Below are 20248 nucleotides of genomic sequence, written 5' to 3'. Positions count from 1 at the left end.
AGGTTGATATGTCTTGGCCCAATCATGTCGCTGGAATTGCAAAAGCTGCTTCTCAAAAGCTTGAAACACTGTTCCCTACCAGAAAACTGTACACACCTCAGCAACTTTTGATGCTTTATAAAGCTCAGATCTGAACTTCTTTGGAGTATTGTTCTCATGTATGGAGCTCCGCCCCCCATACATACCCTGAAGCTGCTGGATTCCATCACGTGCAACCTTGATAGTCTGGAACATCGAAGAGAGGTTGGAGATGTGTCTCCTTTTTATACTTTCACGGGAAGTGTTCAAGTGACTTGACACATTTGATTCCACCAAGAGCGGTATATATCAGAATAAGCGACGAACTGTGACTGCTCATCGTTTTGAGGTTCAACTCAGTACACTTCGAACTTCACTGTTCAAAAACTTTTCCATCTGGAGCACTGCGTTTATGTAAAATAATCTTCCTAAGAACGATTTTCCGAATCGATAATCTCCAGCGATTCAAATACAATATGAATCGCTACTTTGGCACAGGAACCGCTCTGAGTGACGGCTGTCGAATGACAGCTGACAAGCGACGGTAACGGCTGGCAACTGACAATTGATGTTTAACAGGAGATATATTATAAATGACAGGTGACAGCTACCATGTGACAGTTGACAAGTGACAATAAACGGCAAGTTCCTTTACCGCTATTTTTTGGTCACTTTGATGGTGTGATAGTATTTGGAAAAGTTTGAAATATAGGATCACCGCAATAATGAAAAAGAGTTCAAATATCCTCTTGTTGTCTACCATTTTCTACAATCAAGAATTCTTAATTTTGTAATCAGTTCATTAAAAAATAAATTTTAATGACATATCTGAGAACAATCTGAATAATATAAAAATTGGTTGCGTTTTATCGAATATCTGGTGAAGAAAATGAGATAATGACTTGAAATTTTCACCAGACATGCAATCTATTACAGATTAGAGACCTACTGGAACAGTTAACAATTCGAAAATTTGAAATCAGGGTTTCCGACAATTTTCTCCATATTTCTCAGAGCATTAAAATAGCGAAGTAATCGATAGGGTCTTGTTTCCTTGATTCAAAACAATGGACAGAAAAGCTCCCAAGATCCCATAGCTCAGAAATTATTGCCGAAAATTAAAAATTGTAATTGACGTACATAAGAAACTTTGCTGAAGAATCATAAATGGTGTACTTCCAATGCTAAATCAATGGAAATTGACAGATTATTATTTGAACTGATTGCTTTGGAAGATCTACCCTTCAATTTTGTGGATGGTATTGGATTTCGGCAACTTATGCAGTTGATTGTGCCGAATAATCACTTAAGGGAAACCTTTTTTTTACTGAAAATATATGTGGTCATTCATATGCAACATTAGCAAAAATAAATTAGGATTTGCTCACACAATTTGAGAAGATCTCCTTTAAAACAGATATTTGGACCAAACCAAGTTTGAATGTGTCTTCATTTCTGACAACGCATGACATAAATAGAGATTTTAAAAGGCTAAAACCTATCCGAACATACGTTAATCCTTAGCTCGCACAAGTTTCGACTTTTGAGGGTTGTCGTTCGTAGGGGTGCGTAGGTTAACGGAAAAACAGATTTTTAAACAGTTCTTGTTTTGGATTTGCAAGTTAATTTCAACAAAAAAATTCTGATGGTTTGCTTCAACCAATAGAAACGTTTTGAATGGACCAATAGGTAAATCCATCAGATCAATAGTTAGACTCGTCGGTGAATTTAAAAACTCGTTTAAATTTTTGTGAACTTTCAAAAGTCTACAAAATCTATTTCACAGACTTTTGACAACTTTCAGTCATTTTATTTTCAGAGAAAAACAATGTGATAAATTTATTCCAATTTGGCTTTCAGTCTTCAACAGGTACACAAGACGCCATATTTTGACTCCTGGAAAACCTGTACACCAATCTTAATGACAGAGAATCTGCGGCGGCCATGTTTTGTGACCTAACCAAAGCCTTCGATTGTGTAGACCACATACTGCTTCTTCGCAAGCTGGAAGTTTACGGGTTTAGAGGATCGGCATACTTTGGTTTGAGACGTACCTTTCTCATCGGCGGCAGAATGTTCTATTAGATGGAATTTCATCAGAGGAACGTTTCATTGACAGTGGGGTTCCACAAGGTTCCGTTTTGGGACCGGTGTTGTTTCTCATTTATGTCAATGACTTGGTCCATGTTAACATAAGTGGTAAATTCACATGTTTCGCTGACGACACCACTATCCTCTGGCATAGCAATACAGCCTCCAATTTACTTGATCAAATCATCGTCGACATAAGAACGGTTAAAGAGTGGTGTGATTCCAATCTCTTATCATTGAACATCGATAAAACAAATGTGATCACGTTTAGATGTAACATAGGGGAAGTACACTTGGAAAATGTAAAAATTGAAAATTTGGAGAAAAACAAATTTTTAGGACTCTTCAATGATGAAAATCTAAAATTTGATTTCCATGTCGACTACCTATGTAAAAGACTAGCAGCAGGATGTCACGCAGTGAGAGTTGTTGCAAGAGAGTTAGACACTACTATCACAAGATCAGTTTATTTTGCACAAATTGAATCTTATTTACGTTATGGAATTTGTTTCTGGGGAAACTGTGCAAAATTTCGTTTCAATATGGTATTCTCTCTACAAAAAAGATCCATCAGATATTTATGCAAGGCTAGCTACAGGAATTCATGCCGCCCATTATTTGTGAAGCAAAAAATTCTGACCTTAGTATGTCTTTTTATTTTGGAAACAGTGTGTCCACAAAAAATATAAAAATCAATTTAGTAACACCGCAACTTATAGTACACATCAGTCTTACTCCGTTTCCTTTCCCACACCTTCTCTAGCCCTTACACAAAATTCTATTATTTTCAATAGCAAGAAGTTATTTAACCACCTTCCCATTAATTTAAGGCGAATATATAATGAAAAGAAATTCAGAAAGAAAGTGAAAGGGAGGCCTTATTATAGTGTGGACGAATTCTACGAAGGCTCTATCGAATAATTGACATGTAGCTTTGTGTAAACAAGTTATTGAAACCAACACGAAATGGCTATCAATGTTCATTATGTAGAATTATATATTTACGTTTACTTAATATTCATAAATTCATGTACTTATATTTGTAGCTGTTCAGCTGGACTCAACATTGTTCTGTCCATATACTCTGCTCCTGTGTTTAAGCATTATTTTATAGTTTATATTTGTTAATTGTCCCTTATACATGTTTTACTTTACTAGACTTTGCCAATAAGATGTATATATCTTGGGTAATAAAGCATATTTTGAATTGAAATTGAATTAAGAAATTGCAATTTTGAAAAAAAATAAGAAAAATGATCAAAAAATTGTTAATTTTTAAATAAAATTTAATTGAAGTGGTTAGTTTTAATACAATCGAAACAAGTCAATAAATATTATATATATACAAATCAAAATATAGAATAACTCTACACTTCTTTCTTACAGTAGATTTGAAAGGGCTACATTCATAGTATCACAACACTTTATTTGCATTTAATATTATAAAATACTTAGGCAGTTTTTTGTTCAATGATAATACACCAAAGAAACATCAATTTTTTGTAATGATAAGTCCATCAGATTCTTTTTCCATATCTTTTGGAATATTTTGGTTCACTTGGTCGTTTTCAAATTCTACAAAATCATCAAAAAGACTAGGCCAAGCTTCATTATCATCATAACAACTCAAGTCATTCGCTACATGCTCAGAAAAATTCAAAAACATATTCCAGGTGTCTTTTGGAATGCCTCTAGTTATCTGATGAGTTTCAAGAAAGTTCAGCCAACGATTCAATATGGGTGGTTCGCGAAATGTAAACACCAACTTCCACAAAATGACTGCCATGTCTGTTGGTAAAATCCTTTGACCTGAGGATGAATCTAACCCAAAACGAAAAGTAAAACGATACAAGTCTTTAAAGAGTTCATAATTGTTGTTAACTTCACTCACTAGTTCTGGCAAGCGATTTTGTAGTGATTTAATTGAATCAGCACGAATAGCTTTCATTCCAGTTATGAATTCTAATCGTGTAAAGCGACACATTTGTTCCGCATTAAGTTTCCAAGCTAGAACTAATATTTTGAAATCATCAGGAGAAACTTGCAAGTCTTGACAAAATTGTTCTATTCCTTCAGCAAGCATACTATCTTCACTTTTATCCTTGTACTGTTCAAAAAGTCCATTTAGTTTAGTCTCAGAAGACTTGCTATCTGAAATACCCATTATTGCAGCAGCTGATTTTGAGTGAGTTCTTCGACTAGGCTGGCACAAACGGATTATAGTTGTTGTTACTTCTGGTGGAGCAGATAAATGGTTGCCGTTACTCAGATTGGTATCATGGGGAGCTGTGGGGGCTGGCACATGACTTGGTGCTGGATGAAGATGGTCTTCTGTCATTTCTGAAATGGTAAATTGACTTATTAAACTGTTTTCCTCCACAACGTTTTCATTTATAGAAACAAAAATTAAAGAGATTTTCATTGTGTTTCCCAAAGAACTATTTTATATATTTATTGGTTATTCTGGAATATACCCTAGGGCAGGGGTCCGCAACCTTTTAACAAAGAGGTGTCCATATGCACTTTCAAACAGAGGCAAAGTGCCACTATATAAATCTGTATGATTTTTATACAAACATTGTTTAAAGTAATGGGGAAGTTAACTAATAAAATAAAAAAATTATCAACAATATTTCCAAATATTTCAATCAAAAATGAAACATAGCACATGGAACGTTATCAGTGTGATCCTTGTCCTTGTTTCTCGCAAAAACTTTTGTATTTCTGGTTCATGTCTACGTTTTCTTTAATATTACACACGCCTCTGAATTTTCTGTTGTTAGCTGGCAAACTAGTCCAACAATTCAGTATTTTCTTTGATTTATCCTGAAGATGACCTTCTGAAACTCTTCTTAGTTCCACAAATTTTGTCTTCCATAATTCGGAGTTTATAAATTCAATATGCTGAAGCTGAAAATCTTGAATTTCCATCCATGCGAAAAGATAATCATCAAAAGGAATGCTAGTAAAATCCTTTGAGTCTGGTTTTATCAAGAAGGAGAACATATGACCATGTTTATCAAAATCTTGATCTCTTTCAGCAAATTTTCCTTTCAGTGAAGTCATGTAGTTTAACATTTCCTCATTAAATGCAGCATTATCACAAGTATTAAGGTTGGGTGAGTATGTTTTTATATTTGGAAAGTGTTTATATAAATGGGAGGTAATATCGCGAATAAATACATCTATATTCATTTTAAAAGACTTTCAGGAATCATACAAATCTAGAACAGTTTGACGCGATCCTTGCAACTTAAGGTTTAGTTCGCCGAGATGATTTGTAATATCAGTTAGGAACATTAGCTTACGAAACCGTTCTTTATATCTAGTTCAGGTAATACTTCCTTAATTTTTGCAGCAAAAAAGACCTAATTTCTCCCAAACATTCCACAAATCTAGAAAGCACTTTACAACAGATAAGTGAGCGTATATTGCTATCTAATGAAATATCTGAATATGCACTTTCCATTTCTTGTGAAAATGACGAATTGTCTATGAGTTAGTTAGATTTTAAGCTTCCGCTCGAGATCTGCGCGCATAAACTTTCTTGATGGATTATGCAATGAAATTTCAAAAGTAGTTGACCAATGCGAGCAGTAAAAAGAGATACAAATCCATTATGTGTCCCGATCATAGCGGGGGCTCCATCTATTGTTACGTAAAAAATCTTAGTTAAGTCTGAAAATGTTTCACGAATTCTGATAATATATCTTCGCCTCTTGTCGTTTCTTCCATTGGAAGCATACAAATCAGTTCTTCACACACGGTTATTGTCAAAGTACGGCGCAACGATTGCCAACTGGGAAATGTCATTAACGTCGACACTTTCATCCAACTAAATACGATATTCTGTTTAATGGCTTCAATCTGTTTTTTCCGTACGTTTTCTACCATTTCAGTAACTCGCCTCTCAATAGTCCGCGGTGATGCTGGAATATCTTGAATTCAGACTAGTATTGCTTGTTTATTAGGAAAATCATCAAACAATACATCCACACTTCTCAGAAACGTTGGCTCACAAATTCCTCATCAGTGAAAGATCTTCCCTTCCCTTCCCTTCCCAAGAATGTTGCCTGCTTTGTATACTGAGCAACAGCTCCTTGGATTGTCTCTGTTCTATCAGCATTATCCAAATACTAGATGTCCGAAATACTACGCTTTCCAGACATAATGCACATATGGCTCGATATATCTTTGCTGACAAAACCATAATTACTTGTCCAAGAAATTTGAGAGGACCGACGTCTAATTTCTGATTTTTAGCCGCCATAACACGGTGGCGGCCAGGGAACTGGAGGCCCTGTTCGGGAAGACAATGTGGCCTCACGGACGGGGTCGCCGGACTCCTGATCAGTGGCAGAAATAAGTAGGTTGATGAGAACCAAAATCCCCCAAAAGCATTTGCAAAACATGCCACCGTGGACTAGCCTACCCAAGCTAAGGTGTAACGAATCGTGCCGACAGCTGAATAGCCGCAGAGTGATATGCGGTCACGAACGATCCCCTTGGAGAACTGGGCGAAACCTTATTGTAATCAGCCTACCTCTGGTAAAGGGGGCCCTGCCAGAGGTGACCAACTCTTCCCTCGCTACTCGTGGGAACACACATGAATAAAACAACACAAAAACAGAAACAACAAAAACCAATCCCGAGGCTGGACAGAAGTGCTCACCTCAATCTAAGGCGGTGGCTGGGGATGAACAGAAATGTCCACTCCAATCTACCGCTTGGAATGAGGCTGGACATAGCAGATCACCTCCAACAGCAAGGGCACTTCCTGCGGCGGGCGCCAAGAGCCTTGCCTTGAATAAAGGCAAGGAACCGGCTGCCCCTGCAGGAAAGCTCCCTCACTTGTGCATCTCCACGGAAGGAACCCCAAGAAAGTTGAAGCCGCGCAACGACAGTAATATCGCTGCACCTTCCAAAACCTTCGCGGAGGCCACCGTGAGACACCTCAAGGTAGCCAAAGAGAGTTTGTGTTCGGCGAGTATGGGCCTACACCTGCCAATGTAAAGGAGACATCTCCTAGTGACCTGTTCACCTTCCTGGAAAGGACAGGATAGACGATAACCTATGAGGACAACTCTTCGGGAGGATGTACAATGGGTCACATGTGGCCTAAGTGCTGTGAGTCTACACTCATCCTCCCTACTCTACAGACAGACAGACAACACTAACGTTAATCGCGCACTTGTGCGTTACAGGTTGATAAATAATGTTATGATTAAATATCCTAGGTCCGTCCAATAACAACACCTGCTACAACTTTTGCCACTAAACTTTTATTTGGGAACTTATCTTCATAAGTTCAATAGCTTTACTCAACTAAACTACTCTAATACATGAATACATGCTTATATAATGGTAAATCCGCTTCCTAGAAGTTTCCCATACCTCCTCGCGTCTTCTCTTTTCTAGAATAGTCCCGTCGCTGTCGCGTCGTTCTAGTCTTTCCTGGCATCATTTAGTTCGGTCAAGATACGTTGCCGTGTACATTTCCATAGATTATACAGACTTGGCACGCCCGGAAGGGCGTGCCGCGTTTGAAATCTCAAACTATGAGCGGGATCACGATATTGCTGATTGAAAAAGAAGTAAATCAAACTTCATGAAGTATTGTAGATGAAACAGAATATTCTCTTTAACAACCAAAAGAAAGAATTTTTAATAAACAATATATTTTAATAAAAAAAAGTCTATATAGAATACAATAGACAAATCATTTGTTGGTGTCAAATGTCACAGAAGATGCTATTAATTTCCTGAAGTAGTAAGTATATAGAAGATCTAAAGTTCTGTAATCAGTTCTAAATACATTTTTCTTTTCACTTGTCTTTTTTTGATATAAAAAACAGCTACCTCTAATGAAAATGAAAATCTATGAGAAACTAGACAAAGGAATTTTAATAACATTTTGCTTTAACTTGTCCCTTTTTGATATAAACAACGGTGATGTCAATAAAAAACTATCAATAAACAATTCCTTAGGAACTATGTCTTGGCACAATCATGTCGCTGCAAAGGTTGGAGATTTGTCTCTCTTTTATAGCTAATTTCACGGAAAGTGTTCAAGTGACTTGGTACATTTGATTCCACCAAGAGTGGTACATATCAGAAATATGCGACGGATTGTGGTTGCTCATCGTTTTAAGGTTCAACTCAGTACACCTCGAATTTCAGTGTTTAAGAACGCTTTCATTGAGGGGCCTACGTTTATGTGGAATACACTTCCTGAGAACGTTTTTCCAGATGGATTTAGTCTCCAGCGATTCAAATCCAATATGAATCACTGCTTTCGCACAGGCACCGATCTTAGAGCGCCTTAAGGATTTTCCTGTAGTGCATGTGTCTTGTCCTTGAAAAAAAATACAGAGTAAGAGATCTCTGCATGAAGTCGGTCCTCAGAGGTCATACACATTTATCAATACCCCATGATTCATATAAAGTTTTATGTCATATTAGTTCGCTAGTGCATTCACATTATACAGGGTGCTTCAAATTCGATCCTTACCATTGGGATCTCGAAAACTATGAGAGATACAAAAAATGTTAAATTGAGGCAAAGTTACGCATTTGCCTGACTAAAAACAACAAAAAAAAGAGCTTAAAATATTACAAAATACACATATCTCAAAAATTGCATCCCAGGTGATCCCGAACGGCGATTATAATTTTGTAATTGGCTAATAAGAAGACCCGATTTTCCTGTTTTCCTGGAAAATGTAATTTGGGCAGATGAAAGCACTTTTACGAATTGTGGGATATTCAACCGAAATAAAGAACAACATATCTGGAGTATAAACAACCTCAGGCAGTTCCGAGAAATTCGACCTCAAGTGCAATTTAGTATTAACGTGTGGGCAGGAATTTACAAAGATAGAATTTTGGGTCCTCATTTATTCAATGGAATTCTAAATGGAGAAACCAATCACCAGTTTTTAATGTCGATTTTCGAAGACTATTTGGATGATCTACCTTTGGCTATCTATAACAACATCTGGTTTCAACATGATGGTGCTCCACCGCAAACTACCAGACGAGTATCTGATTACCTGACTGAAAGATTCGGTGATAAATGGATAATGAATAATGGGCCGGTGAGGTGGCCAGCAAAGTCTCCAGACTTAAGTGTTATGGATACATTCTTATGGGGCACACTGAAAAATTGAGTTTATGGTCAGAGGGAATATCAAAATATTGAGGACCTTCAACATAGCATTGTTAGATAGTTCGGAAAATTGAGGAGGAGGGAAATTAATCGTGCAGGGAATAATATTCAAATAAGGACACAGTTGTGTTACCAAGAACAAGGTCAGCATTTTGAACATTTGCTGTGATTTACTTTTGTCTTTACATTATAGTTAATTATTGTTATTTGTTCAAAGTTCTATTTTCATTGAAAAGGACACAATGTCTAATTTACCTCATTCACACCTCATTTATCAAATTTTGATTTTAATTCTGTCTCTGTATTTTTTCATTGGCTTTTCAAACGAACCAAACTCGGTGAAATTTTGATCCAATAATTTGAACGTAGTTCGATGTGGTTGTTGTCCTTTGGGATACAAGTTTGAATACATTTCCGATGTTCTAACACTGTTTCTATCGTATTTGTAATAAATTTGTATCATATCTTTTTTCTTTATTCGTGAAAGCCATTTTTCGCCAAAAATTCAATGATTTGTACAATAACAAAATGTCATTGAGTGTAACAAATTGAAAGTCAAATTTAGAAACATCAAAGTCAAAGAGTATTATGATAAGAATTAATTTTTTTCGATATCTCCAATTTTTCGAAAAAGAATGATAACTTATGATACATTAGTGAAAAGGTAAAATCTGACTCTATTCTAAACAGAAAACATCCAATGTAGCGCCCCTAAGAAAAAATAAAGTTGATAATGGTGGCGGGAAGACGAAACATCGAATAGCAAATCTGAAAACTCCATTATGTAGCAGGAAAAAAGTGGAAAAGTGGAAGTACAATTTATTTTCGAATCCTTCTGAAATAAAGCCAGGAAAAAAAAACATTTTCCGAAAATTCTGTTTTTTCCGGATATCTTCGGATATACTCGGAATTTCAGAACTTTCTCAACGGCATATTGTTGGTCAGGTAAATGCGCAACTTTCCCTAATTTAACCATCTTCGTATATCTCATAGTTTCCGAGATCCCAAAGGTGAGGATCGAATTTGAAACACCCTGTACATACGTGAATTTTTAGACAAATCTGAAAATTCAATTTGATTTCAACATGTTATGTTGAAAAAGTGAACAGATCATATTGATACGAATGTTTATCGAAAGATAACACATGCTAATAGATATCTCCCAACAGCAGCATTGTAGACTCTCTTGAATTTTTCTCCTCTAACGTCTTATAATAATTGGGGAAGCAAAAGTGGGCCAATTCAGACTGGAAAACTCACCGACCTATATGGGATCGCACAAATCAGAAATTTTGGAATATGTGGGGAAACGATCATCTAACATGTTCTTGGACATGTCACCGAAATACATGTTCGACGCAAACTACATGGTTAAAGTCTTAGAACGTGAAGAGTGGAGAATAAACAGTCATCCCGAGAACATGCTCGGCAGAAACACCTAGTATACAGACGGGTCGAGAACCAAACATGGTTTGAGAGCTGGAATATACTGTAAGAAATCTTCATTTCAGTTACCCGCTGTCAGTACAAATCAGTCTTCCAGGCTGAAATATATGCAATCTAGCAATGCACAAGGAACATCAATTTGAGGCCTCAACAAAATAAGTGGATCAATATTTCACAGAGAGCCAGGATGCACTAGGGGCACTGACAAGCCCAAAAGTGACATCAAGACTTGTCTGGAAATGCCGTGAGAAATTGAGAATACTGGCGAAAAGGAATAGATTGACGTTTTTCCAACACTTCCAGCTATATCAAAAGTTGGTACCAACTTCCTTAATTCAAATGTAACGCTCTGTATATTTTCAAATTTTTGGATACCTGGTATAATCGTAATCTGAGTTTATGTAATACACCCTATATCAAAAATAAACTTTTCTAAAGATATTCATTTGCTTATCCAAAAAAACACGGTATTCTCTCAAGTGACACCCATAACATTCAAAAGTTTGATAGAATACATGAATTATTTATCTTTATTTATTATTGATTCATTAAAATACTCAACTCCATTGTCTTGTAGGAGTAATACTTCCAAAATGTTATACAAAGTGTTCGGAATACATGACTAATTCTGAAGATATAAAAATAAGCCAAAACTCAGTTTTTTCAAATGCAACACCCTGTATTTAAGGCCAGTTTTGAAATTCCGACATGACTATGATTCATAACATTTCCTATATCAAAAATCAACTATTCACGAGATATTTTTGTTTTTCTGGAAAAAATAAAACATGCATGTCCACCATACAACTAAAAAGCTAGAAATCTTCATTTCGAACAGTTACAGAAAGTTTACTACAGCTATTAACTTGCCGTCATGGTTTTTATTGAACACAGGATTTCAGATGAATAAATGATAAATTAAAAAATGTTTACTCTAAATGTTTTATAAAAGAATGAAAATTCAAAAATTTTGCATGTCTTTTCACACAAAATATAAAAACTATATCAAAATATGTTAGAAGACATTTCCCTCAACTTGTAGACATTTATTTACTCTCTCCCCAAATTGTCACTTACAGCTCAAGTGATTTCATCGACATCTACGCCGTTGAATGCTTGTAAAACTTTTCTAATCATGTTATCCTTACTTATTGCAGGATCTGCATATACAATATGTTTGATATGTCATCATACATAATAGTCCATAGAAGACAGATCGTGCTGGGCAGAAGCCATTATTGGCAATCCACCTATCATAAAGTAATATACTGATTAATACACCTACCGTCCATAAAATATGAAGTGATGGCCATCCTGTTGGTAAAGAATATTTTCTGCATCTTTAATTGATGAATTATTCACTGCAACTCTCACAAAATTTTGTAGTAGGTTACAGTATCCTTCACCATTCAAATTTTCATCATAGAAGTACAAACACAGAATCTTATTGTGCTTTATAGCACAATAAAACATTGAAACTCCAACTTAATTGGAAATATCAGCCACGTGTGGACTCTCATCAGCCCAAAAATGAGTATTATGAGGACTAAATTATCCATTTTTGGTAAACTTAGCTTCATCACCCCATATAACTTTTGAACGGAAATGTGGATCGTCCTGACTTTTCATTCATTTGTTAGGATTTTATTCTCAAATTCAATCAACCAGATACTTTTCTGATTTTAGCAGTTTTCGGCTATAAGAGAACTTCATCGAATTACTTTTTTCTGCACCTAAACTTATCTGTGAAAATTATCATCAGTAAAGGATGAGCACATTTATTCTGATTTCATATAAACTTCTACAAAAATTAAAATGAACTTCTACCATTGAAATACTAATATGAATTGTTCTTCAATGATTAACCGAACATTCTGAAATATTTGTCTACGAAGTCCGCTGCTTTGCAAAGTTTTTTCTAGTTTTGTTCAAGCTTCTTTGGCAGAGGTTACACTTTTCATTCTAACACAGCTATTTGGTCTAATATTCAAAATTATGACTGCTAGTGCTTGCTGATCAGTTTCTGCAACAACGTTTTTATCTTGACAGGGTTCAAATCTACAGTAATATTTAGAAATTTGATCACATGACGACACTCAAAAAGTTGAGCCACCTAATTTACCTTCTTTATCTTTGTGATCTGTAGTTTTGTCTAGGGCCGTTTGTGTGGGCTCCTTGAAGCAAGTAAAGCAGTTGCCCATTTGAGGGTCCCAAAAAGTACCTTCTGGGTCTCCTTCTAGAATTGTTTCGCATTGCCTAAAATATTGAAGGTGAATTGAAATCAGATATTTCAAATAATATAGGCATATACCAACCCCAATAAATATGAATACAAATCAGAAGTTAACTTATCCTTCAACTTTTACTACTGATTTTATGAAAATGTAATCTCATTTCGTGATTGTAAAATGTTCAAAATATTAACTAGTCTTAGATACTTTCATAGTATTATCTTAAATCACTATCACCAGCAATGTACAATTAAATATAATTGTTTACAATAATTATTAAATTATATATTTGCATAGATATTGCAACTATTGGACCGCCGTCCCGTCACTTTTATAGACATTCACTTAATACCTTCTTCTTCTTGGCTTTTAGGTTTAACTTCTAAGGTCATTACCCAGTTTCGACAAAATAGCCTGTATTTTGTCCTTGTTTGATGAGAAGTTTGTTGACCATTTAGTCTCTTCCACACCGGATTTATTATAATTTCCTCATTTTCGTCTTTTGTTAGTTGTCTTTCAGCGTCCAACTACCTATTGAAGTTTAGGAGAATTAGTATATGTATTAAACAATTCCAATTTCTTTTTAGCCCAAATCGCACTTGTTATCTGAGGTGCGGTAGAATCAATCAGAGATGGATTCCGTTTGCCGCCAAATATTTATTGATTAAATTGATGGTATTTATATTGGAATTTGTTAAATATTACTGGAGTTTTTTCCCCAACACCAAATCGTTATTTTTAACACCTCGACACGTGTTTCGATCACCATGTCATCATCTTCAAAGAGGAAGATTAAAAGTTTCAATCTTCATCATCTTCACAGAGGAAGATTAAAAGTTGTTTGATTTCGTGCGGAGTGAAAAACTGAATATCATATGGGAAAAAATATTTGAAGTCATTAATTTTTACCACCCTGTAAACCAATTTTGCAAGCGATTATTTCAGACTGATTACTTTCTACTATTGTTAATTCATGATTCTCTTTACATTTCCGTTACTAAATTTTATGCGGAGTATATGAAAAACTGAATTATATACGAAAAAATTGAGTCTTCATTATTTTTTTTCCATCCTGTAAACCAATTTTGCAAGCGATTATTGGGCAGTGGTTGCTTTCTTCAATTGTTACCTCATGATTTTCTATTGATATCCGGTACTAAATTTTGTGCAGAGTAGGTATATAAAAACCTGAATTATATAAGTAAAAGAAAGAGCCAACTTCATTATTTCTTTCCACCCTGTGAACCAATTTTACAAGCGGTTATTTCGCAATGGTTGCTTTCTTCAATTGTTACTTCATGATTTTCTATCGATTTCCGTTACTAAATTTTGTGCAGAGTATATGAAAAATTAAATTATATGTAACAAAGCAGTTAACTCAATTAATTCCATTCACCTTGTAAACCTATTTTCCAAGCGATTATTTCAGAGTGGTTGCTCATTTCATGATTCTCAGTATATTTTCGTTGCTAAATTTTGTGTAGATTATACATAAACTGAATTATATACACGGAAGAAATCAGTTAACTTGGTAAACATTATCAGTGATAATCATTTCTCCTTCCAAGTATTTATTTTGACACGTCTACATAGATTCAATCTCTAGTTTACAAAATGATTATCATATGATATCATTTAGGAGTGAAGTTACACCCTCCGCTCTATCTGTAAAGTTTCTCCAAGTTCATTCATGACATCGTGACATAAATGTATCAATAATTATTAATTTTACTCCGTACCGCTACTGAACGTTCGGAAGTATTCGGAAATTTTGTCAGCTAACCAGTTTCACACTGCTGTCACAGTATTTTGTATATACAGAAATACTGTGCTGCTGTTAATCATAACCCAAAAAAATTTTCGATTCTTGACTTTGATGATTACTCTACGTATAGGTATAGGCAAAATTAAAGTTTTAACGGTTGGAATTGTATATTAGGTTATATTTCAGAAATTCAATGAAATGGATAGACCAGGCCAATTAGGATATATGGTGTTGAATGAAGATGGTGCAGTACTCTCTTCTTCGGGCGATTTAGAAAATGAAGAAAAATTTGCAAATTCTATCATGGAACTAATCAATTTATCTTCTCTGATTGATAATGGTTCTGGATATCCTGAAGGTTTTACAAAATTATCAATCGTGTATGATGATCACTATTATGTTATTTGTTTGTCCAATAGAAAACTATACATTGTCAAGAAGAGTTTTTCATAAACTTATATTTAGCAAATTTGTTAAGATAACCTATTCATATTGAATTTGAAATTCAACAGCCTATTTCTTTACTATAAACTCTTCTAATTTTTTGCCTGGGCATAAATTGCTTATAATAATGAAATAAAAATGAATTCAGACCATTTAATTGTCTATTTATCGAATGAAACAAAATAGTAATAAGAGAAGTTGAGGATAATGAAAAAACTAGGCATAATTCAAGTATGACAAGTATAATAAATAAGCCTAAAATAAACAATGTAATAAAGCATGATCCAGTGAATGCCATACAAACCTGAAAGGTCCTTCAACATAGGTAAAGGACGATGGGAAACTACGAAGTTTGGATCATCTCAGGGCTTTGAGAGATAACATGTTACATTGCTGTGACAAGGCCTCACCGAATACCCTTAAACATTAATAAATTGTAACAGTACTTATAGTATAAAAGCTTTACTATCAACTATAAATGCAAGTGTCAGGCAGTATACACTCAAGTGAGGTAGTTATTTGGATTTTCTAATTCAACTTGGGTTTGCTCGTCAACAAAATGCCCTAGCAAACATTATGCTCCTGCATTGTTAGTTCCTACTAACGATAAATTACAAACAAACTATATGTCAGATGATACCTGGTTGTTCTACTCGTTCAATCAACTGCTTTGTTAGTTAGAATCCAACAGTGGTTTTTCTGTGTAACGTCTGACCCGTTCTAGGATGCGCAAATTGAAAGGTACCTTTGTAATCCTTAGCTCGCACAAGTCTTGACTTCTGACTGTTGTCATTCTTAGCAGAAGATACAACTGGTTAACACAAACACATTTCAACATAACATAAAGGGATTATTATACATATCATGTATGTGTAGGTACAAGGAAGCAAACAACTAACTCCCATATTATTCTTATCCGCTTGGATGTATATTGCCTCACGCTAGCATCTACACTGTCCTGCCACTAAGAAAATGCTTCTTGTTACCTAACATAACATAAAAGTACAAGTAAAAAAAGTACAGTTGCAGTTTATCAAAGTTCAAGGGTATCCAATGAGAAGTTTTTACCCCTTTGCTGATATTAATTGCCATAGCTACAATGATCCAAACTTCTACTAGCCCTTTGTTTGAAGGTGGTTGACAATGTTTCGTGGTGTATTTCATCAGTTCGGACTTCCATTGTTTAATATAATATAAATTGATTTGAAATCCCCGAAAAAAAAATTCTAATTAATTTATATTATATTAGACAATGGAAGTCCGAACTGATGAAATTCTACTAGCCCATTGTTCACTACCTATGTTGGGGCATACACTGAGAAACTTTCAGTTTTAATAAAATGAGGCAATTGCATTTAAGAGCTCTTAAACTAAAATACATCTTAACCAAATTATAAATATTTGAAATGAACTTTTTTTCACAAAAATTACGGAACAGGAATATTTTGGAATATCTATCTTCAAATTATGTATAGCCTGACATTATAATTTTTTCCATCTTTCATCTTAATTATCTAAATGTGCTGGGTAATGTATTTAGTTTTATTATACACTATGTATTCTGGACAATGTCAATGTCCTTTTGGGTCTATGACAATAAACATTATTATTATTGTTATTACAGTTTGGCAAATTTATGGTACCAGCATTACATGCAGAGAATGAATGCTAGAAATTCCAACCAGATATATTATCTAAAAAACATTTTCCTTTAAGTCAACTTCAGAATATTCTAGATTGGCCATAGATGGCCAAGTATCGAATTTGTCTCTCATTTGAAGTAAACCTTGTTACCTACTTACCTTACCCTATTTCAAAAGAAATATCTAGTTGACTGTGGAACGGACTAGACAATTTTTCAAAAGAAAACAGTTTAATTTTGAACTGCATAAGTACAGAGCCAACTTCGCCAATCAAGTTTTTTTTTTTTTTTATTTGAACAATTAATTATTATTCAAAACTGATGATTCAATTTTTTTTTATATCCAGGTCAGAAGTTTATTTATTTCAACAAATAAAAATACATGAGAAGTAATTTTTAAGCTTTTTATTATTCAACAAGTACAACATACATTAATTTGTGCACACATAGAATGCGTCCAAGATGAGAAGGGCCAGCGTGTGAAAATCAGAAACTAAAAGATACATATTCGGTTAAATTAGGAAAAGTTGCCCATTTTAGAGCCTATTTCAATGTCCGCTTGAAATTTGGGGAATTTTCATAGCAATGACAACACTTATATAATACAAAGTGAAATTAAAGGCTTCCTGATATTCTTGAGAGGTTTGATATTTGCTAATCGTCAAATAAGTACTTTTTTATTACAGCCTTTATCCTCACAATCTTTAAAAAGTGCAAGCACTGCTTTCCTGACACTTTCCGATACAGATAACCCTCTGCCACAGATATCTCTAAAGAATAGCAGTAAACTCACTGCTTGGATATCAAGTCCTCTTTGTGGATGAAGTTGAATTATTCAAATAACATTTTATTGTGAGATTTTCACTCAACCGTTCATAAAACCATGATACATGGTTTCCTATAAAATAGCTTCTTCAGGCATGTTCAGTATGATTTAACAATATCTACATCGTGTTTTTATATACAATTTTTTAATCTTAATGTCTATCACTGCCTGACAAATTTGTATTTAATGAATTTTTACCATTCTAGGAATAAACTTATCAAACCGAACATAAAATAAATGCCAAACCACATGAGACCCCAAATTGCCTTAATTAAAATTTACCTTAATTACCAATTTCTTCATTTCAAACCAAATTCAATATTGGGGATTTATTCAAATCTGTTTGGTCATTGAGTAATAGTTCCAAATTATCAAACTTATTGATTTCTCGGCATTCCAATGAAATATATAGTGTAGAAAGTTACCCCAGTTTAGTCAATGTGAATTTTGGGACAAGAACCACAAGTCATCTTGTATACCCCCATTGATAATTTGAATAAATTCATTCAAAACAATACCAAAGTATATAATAACATTTAAGGCGATATTGAAAGTTTAACTTCATGTTATATTTGATAGGCAAGAGTTGGAACCTCAGGCGTAAAATGAATCTAAAGACAACACTACCCACAATACAATGAAAATACTGTCGGCCCACATTTTTTCAACCAATTGGCAAGGCATGGATATTTTCTTCAAAGACCCTGTTATTCCATGAATGTAATATGAATTTTAAGGTGATATTCTTAATATCACCTTAAACTACTGTTACTTCTCAAGTTATATTTTGTAGTTTTTATGTCTCCATGTACCTTCTTATCATTTTCAATAATTGGCAATGTAGATTTCTTATGTTTCGTTGAGAATACTTCTTCCCTTTTGGAAGGAGTACATTTATCAACAGCCATACCACTGGGATTAAAATTAGAAATATCACCATCACAACAGCTAATATGTGAAATGTCATCCCTTAAGTACGGAACAGAGTTTTCACAACTATCATCAATAAGTGCTGTTTTAGGTTTATAAAAATTGAAATTATTTTTAGATTCATTCAATAAACTCAAAATACGATTATTCTGATTTTGAATCATGCAAAGCAATTCAAATTGTTTTGTCAGTATGTCATTGTGAACAAAAAAATTATAAATAAAAATTGTAGCAGCAAGTATAAGAAGTCCATATCTGGAATACCAGACATAATTATAAATATTTGAATGCACAATATGTGCCTCAATTCCTGAGTTGTTTGAAACCATGATTGAACAAAAATATCTTTCAATTAATAAATGAAAAAAAAATACAAGTAATATGGGTAATCGTGCAGAACTGGTTCTCCGAGTTGCAGTCAATGCAAAAACTGAAAGAACTGATATGGAATAAAATATTGCAGAGTCAATCCACGAAATTTCACCTACAATCCAATCTTGTAAATTATTTATTGCTGCAGACAGAAGCTTTAATGTGCTTTGATTTGTCTCAAAAGAAACAAAAATATCGTGTAAAACATTTTCCAACACTTTACCATGTTCATACATTTGCATTTGAAGTTTGAAACTTTCTATTTGGGCTTGAAGCAACCCTTCTTGATTCTGAGCAGTCTCTTTCAGCTGTTTTCCCACAAGTATGGTATTGTCTGCTATAATCTCATTCCAAATTTGTCCTTGCAAAAACCAGCAAATATTTTGAGTGTGAGTGTAAAATTCTGTGTAAACATTGAAAGCACGATCAGACATACTATTGATACAAATTGCTCTTAAATTGACTTTTTTATCAAATTCACAGTCATAAGTTGGGTGACCTGACATTTCTAAAAAACAATTAGTAATATGAAGGGCAATTTCACTTTGAATGTTCTCATTAAGATATCTGCAACTAGTCTCCAAATGTTGTACAGCAGATTTCCAGCAAGATCCATAACGAGGTAAAACTGATTTGTCTTTCAAGAGCTGAAAATTGAAATTTCATTTTAGATAACTGCCGGGTGAATTTGATTTATCAAAATATACCTACATTATATTGTGTTTTGCCCATTTCCAAAACTTCATTATTTACTACCAATCCTTCCACAAATTGTAAATATATAAAGCAATGAATTTTGTAAATAATTCTGTTGGTTATACTTGGGACGATCATTTCAATCAATAATTAGTAGGTGTACAATAGAATTCCTTGAAAGTATCATAGATCAAATAATAAAATAATTCAAACTACACAAAAATAACGAAATTGAAAAACGAATTGCGGCAGGGTCGCCACTCTATATTTCATTTTCATATATAGTTTATGTTCCAAAAGTAACCAGAAATGCGGTTCAGTACTAGAATCACCACTATTGTGGTACTACTGGAAAATCTGTTATTAATGGAACAAAAGTTTCCTGAAAACTGGTGAACCAAACGTCAAAATACTAAAGATATGTTCCAAAAATAATCACTGTTTGACTGCTACTAACCAGAATTTTGGACAGCGGTTAAGTGAGAAAAATACTATTGTTGCCTTACTTTTGAAATGAGATGCTTATGTCAATTGTCAAGTGTGTTATCATAAGTCAATGTCTGAATTATTTTTGAATGATATACACTGTGACCATACCATTTTACAATAAACATCTGAT

General features: G+C 34.2%; 3 protein-coding genes across 7 annotated transcripts; 1 reads left to right on the top strand and 2 right to left on the bottom strand.

Annotated features, from left to right (window-relative positions):
* Nucleotides 1-3374: 3374 nt before the first annotated feature.
* SCCRO3 (defective in cullin neddylation 1 domain containing SCCRO3) lies at nt 3375-13263 on the bottom strand. Of its 2 annotated transcripts, XM_023167846.2 has the most exons (3): nt 13039-13263; nt 12846-12979; nt 3375-4449 (listed from the first exon to the last, which is right to left on the bottom strand). In XM_023167846.2, the coding sequence occupies exons 2-3, from the start codon at nt 12922-12924 to the stop codon at nt 3602-3604; spliced, it is 927 nt and encodes a 308-aa protein (XP_023023614.2). In that variant the 5' UTR covers nt 12925-12979; nt 13039-13263; the 3' UTR covers nt 3375-3601. The 2 variants fall into 2 exon arrangements, with proteins under 2 accessions (XP_023023614.2, XP_074040791.1); XM_074184690.1 differs by lacking the exons at nt 12846-12979; nt 13039-13263 and adding an exon at nt 12009-12182.
* A 1369-nt stretch (nt 13264-14632) lies between these two features.
* Lamtor4 (Late endosomal/lysosomal adaptor, MAPK and MTOR activator 4) lies at nt 14633-15315 on the top strand. 4 transcript variants are annotated; one of them, XM_074184672.1, is made up of 3 exons: nt 14633-14754; nt 14793-14849; nt 14906-15315. In XM_074184672.1, the coding sequence occupies exon 3, from the start codon at nt 14918-14920 to the stop codon at nt 15170-15172; it is 255 nt and encodes an 84-aa protein (XP_074040773.1). In that variant the 5' UTR covers nt 14633-14754; nt 14793-14849; nt 14906-14917; the 3' UTR covers nt 15173-15315. The 4 variants fall into 4 exon arrangements, with proteins under 4 accessions (XP_074040773.1, XP_074040772.1, XP_074040775.1 ...); XM_074184671.1 differs by having other exon boundaries at nt 14637-14849; XM_074184674.1 differs by lacking the exon at nt 14633-14754 and having other exon boundaries at nt 14763-14843.
* Nucleotides 15316-17195: 1880 nt separating this feature from the next.
* On the bottom strand, nt 17196-19951 carry LOC111511827 (uncharacterized). Its single transcript, XM_023167845.2, has 2 exons — nt 19645-19951; nt 17196-19580 (listed from the first exon to the last, which is right to left on the bottom strand). Exons 1-2 carry the CDS (start codon nt 19765-19767, stop codon nt 18384-18386), a joined length of 1320 nt encoding a protein of 439 aa, XP_023023613.2. The 5' UTR covers nt 19768-19951; the 3' UTR covers nt 17196-18383.
* Nucleotides 19952-20248: the final 297 nt, after the last annotated feature.

Source organism: Leptinotarsa decemlineata, unplaced genomic scaffold (assembly GCF_025532065.1).
Source record: "Leptinotarsa decemlineata unplaced genomic scaffold, Ldec_3_MD MMD2_tig00026358_RagTag_RagTag, whole genome shotgun sequence".
In the NCBI taxonomy this organism is placed as follows: Eukaryota; Metazoa; Arthropoda; class Insecta; order Coleoptera; family Chrysomelidae; genus Leptinotarsa; species Leptinotarsa decemlineata.
Note: the sequence above shows the minus strand (reverse complement) of the source record. Positions and strands in the feature narration are given on the sequence as shown.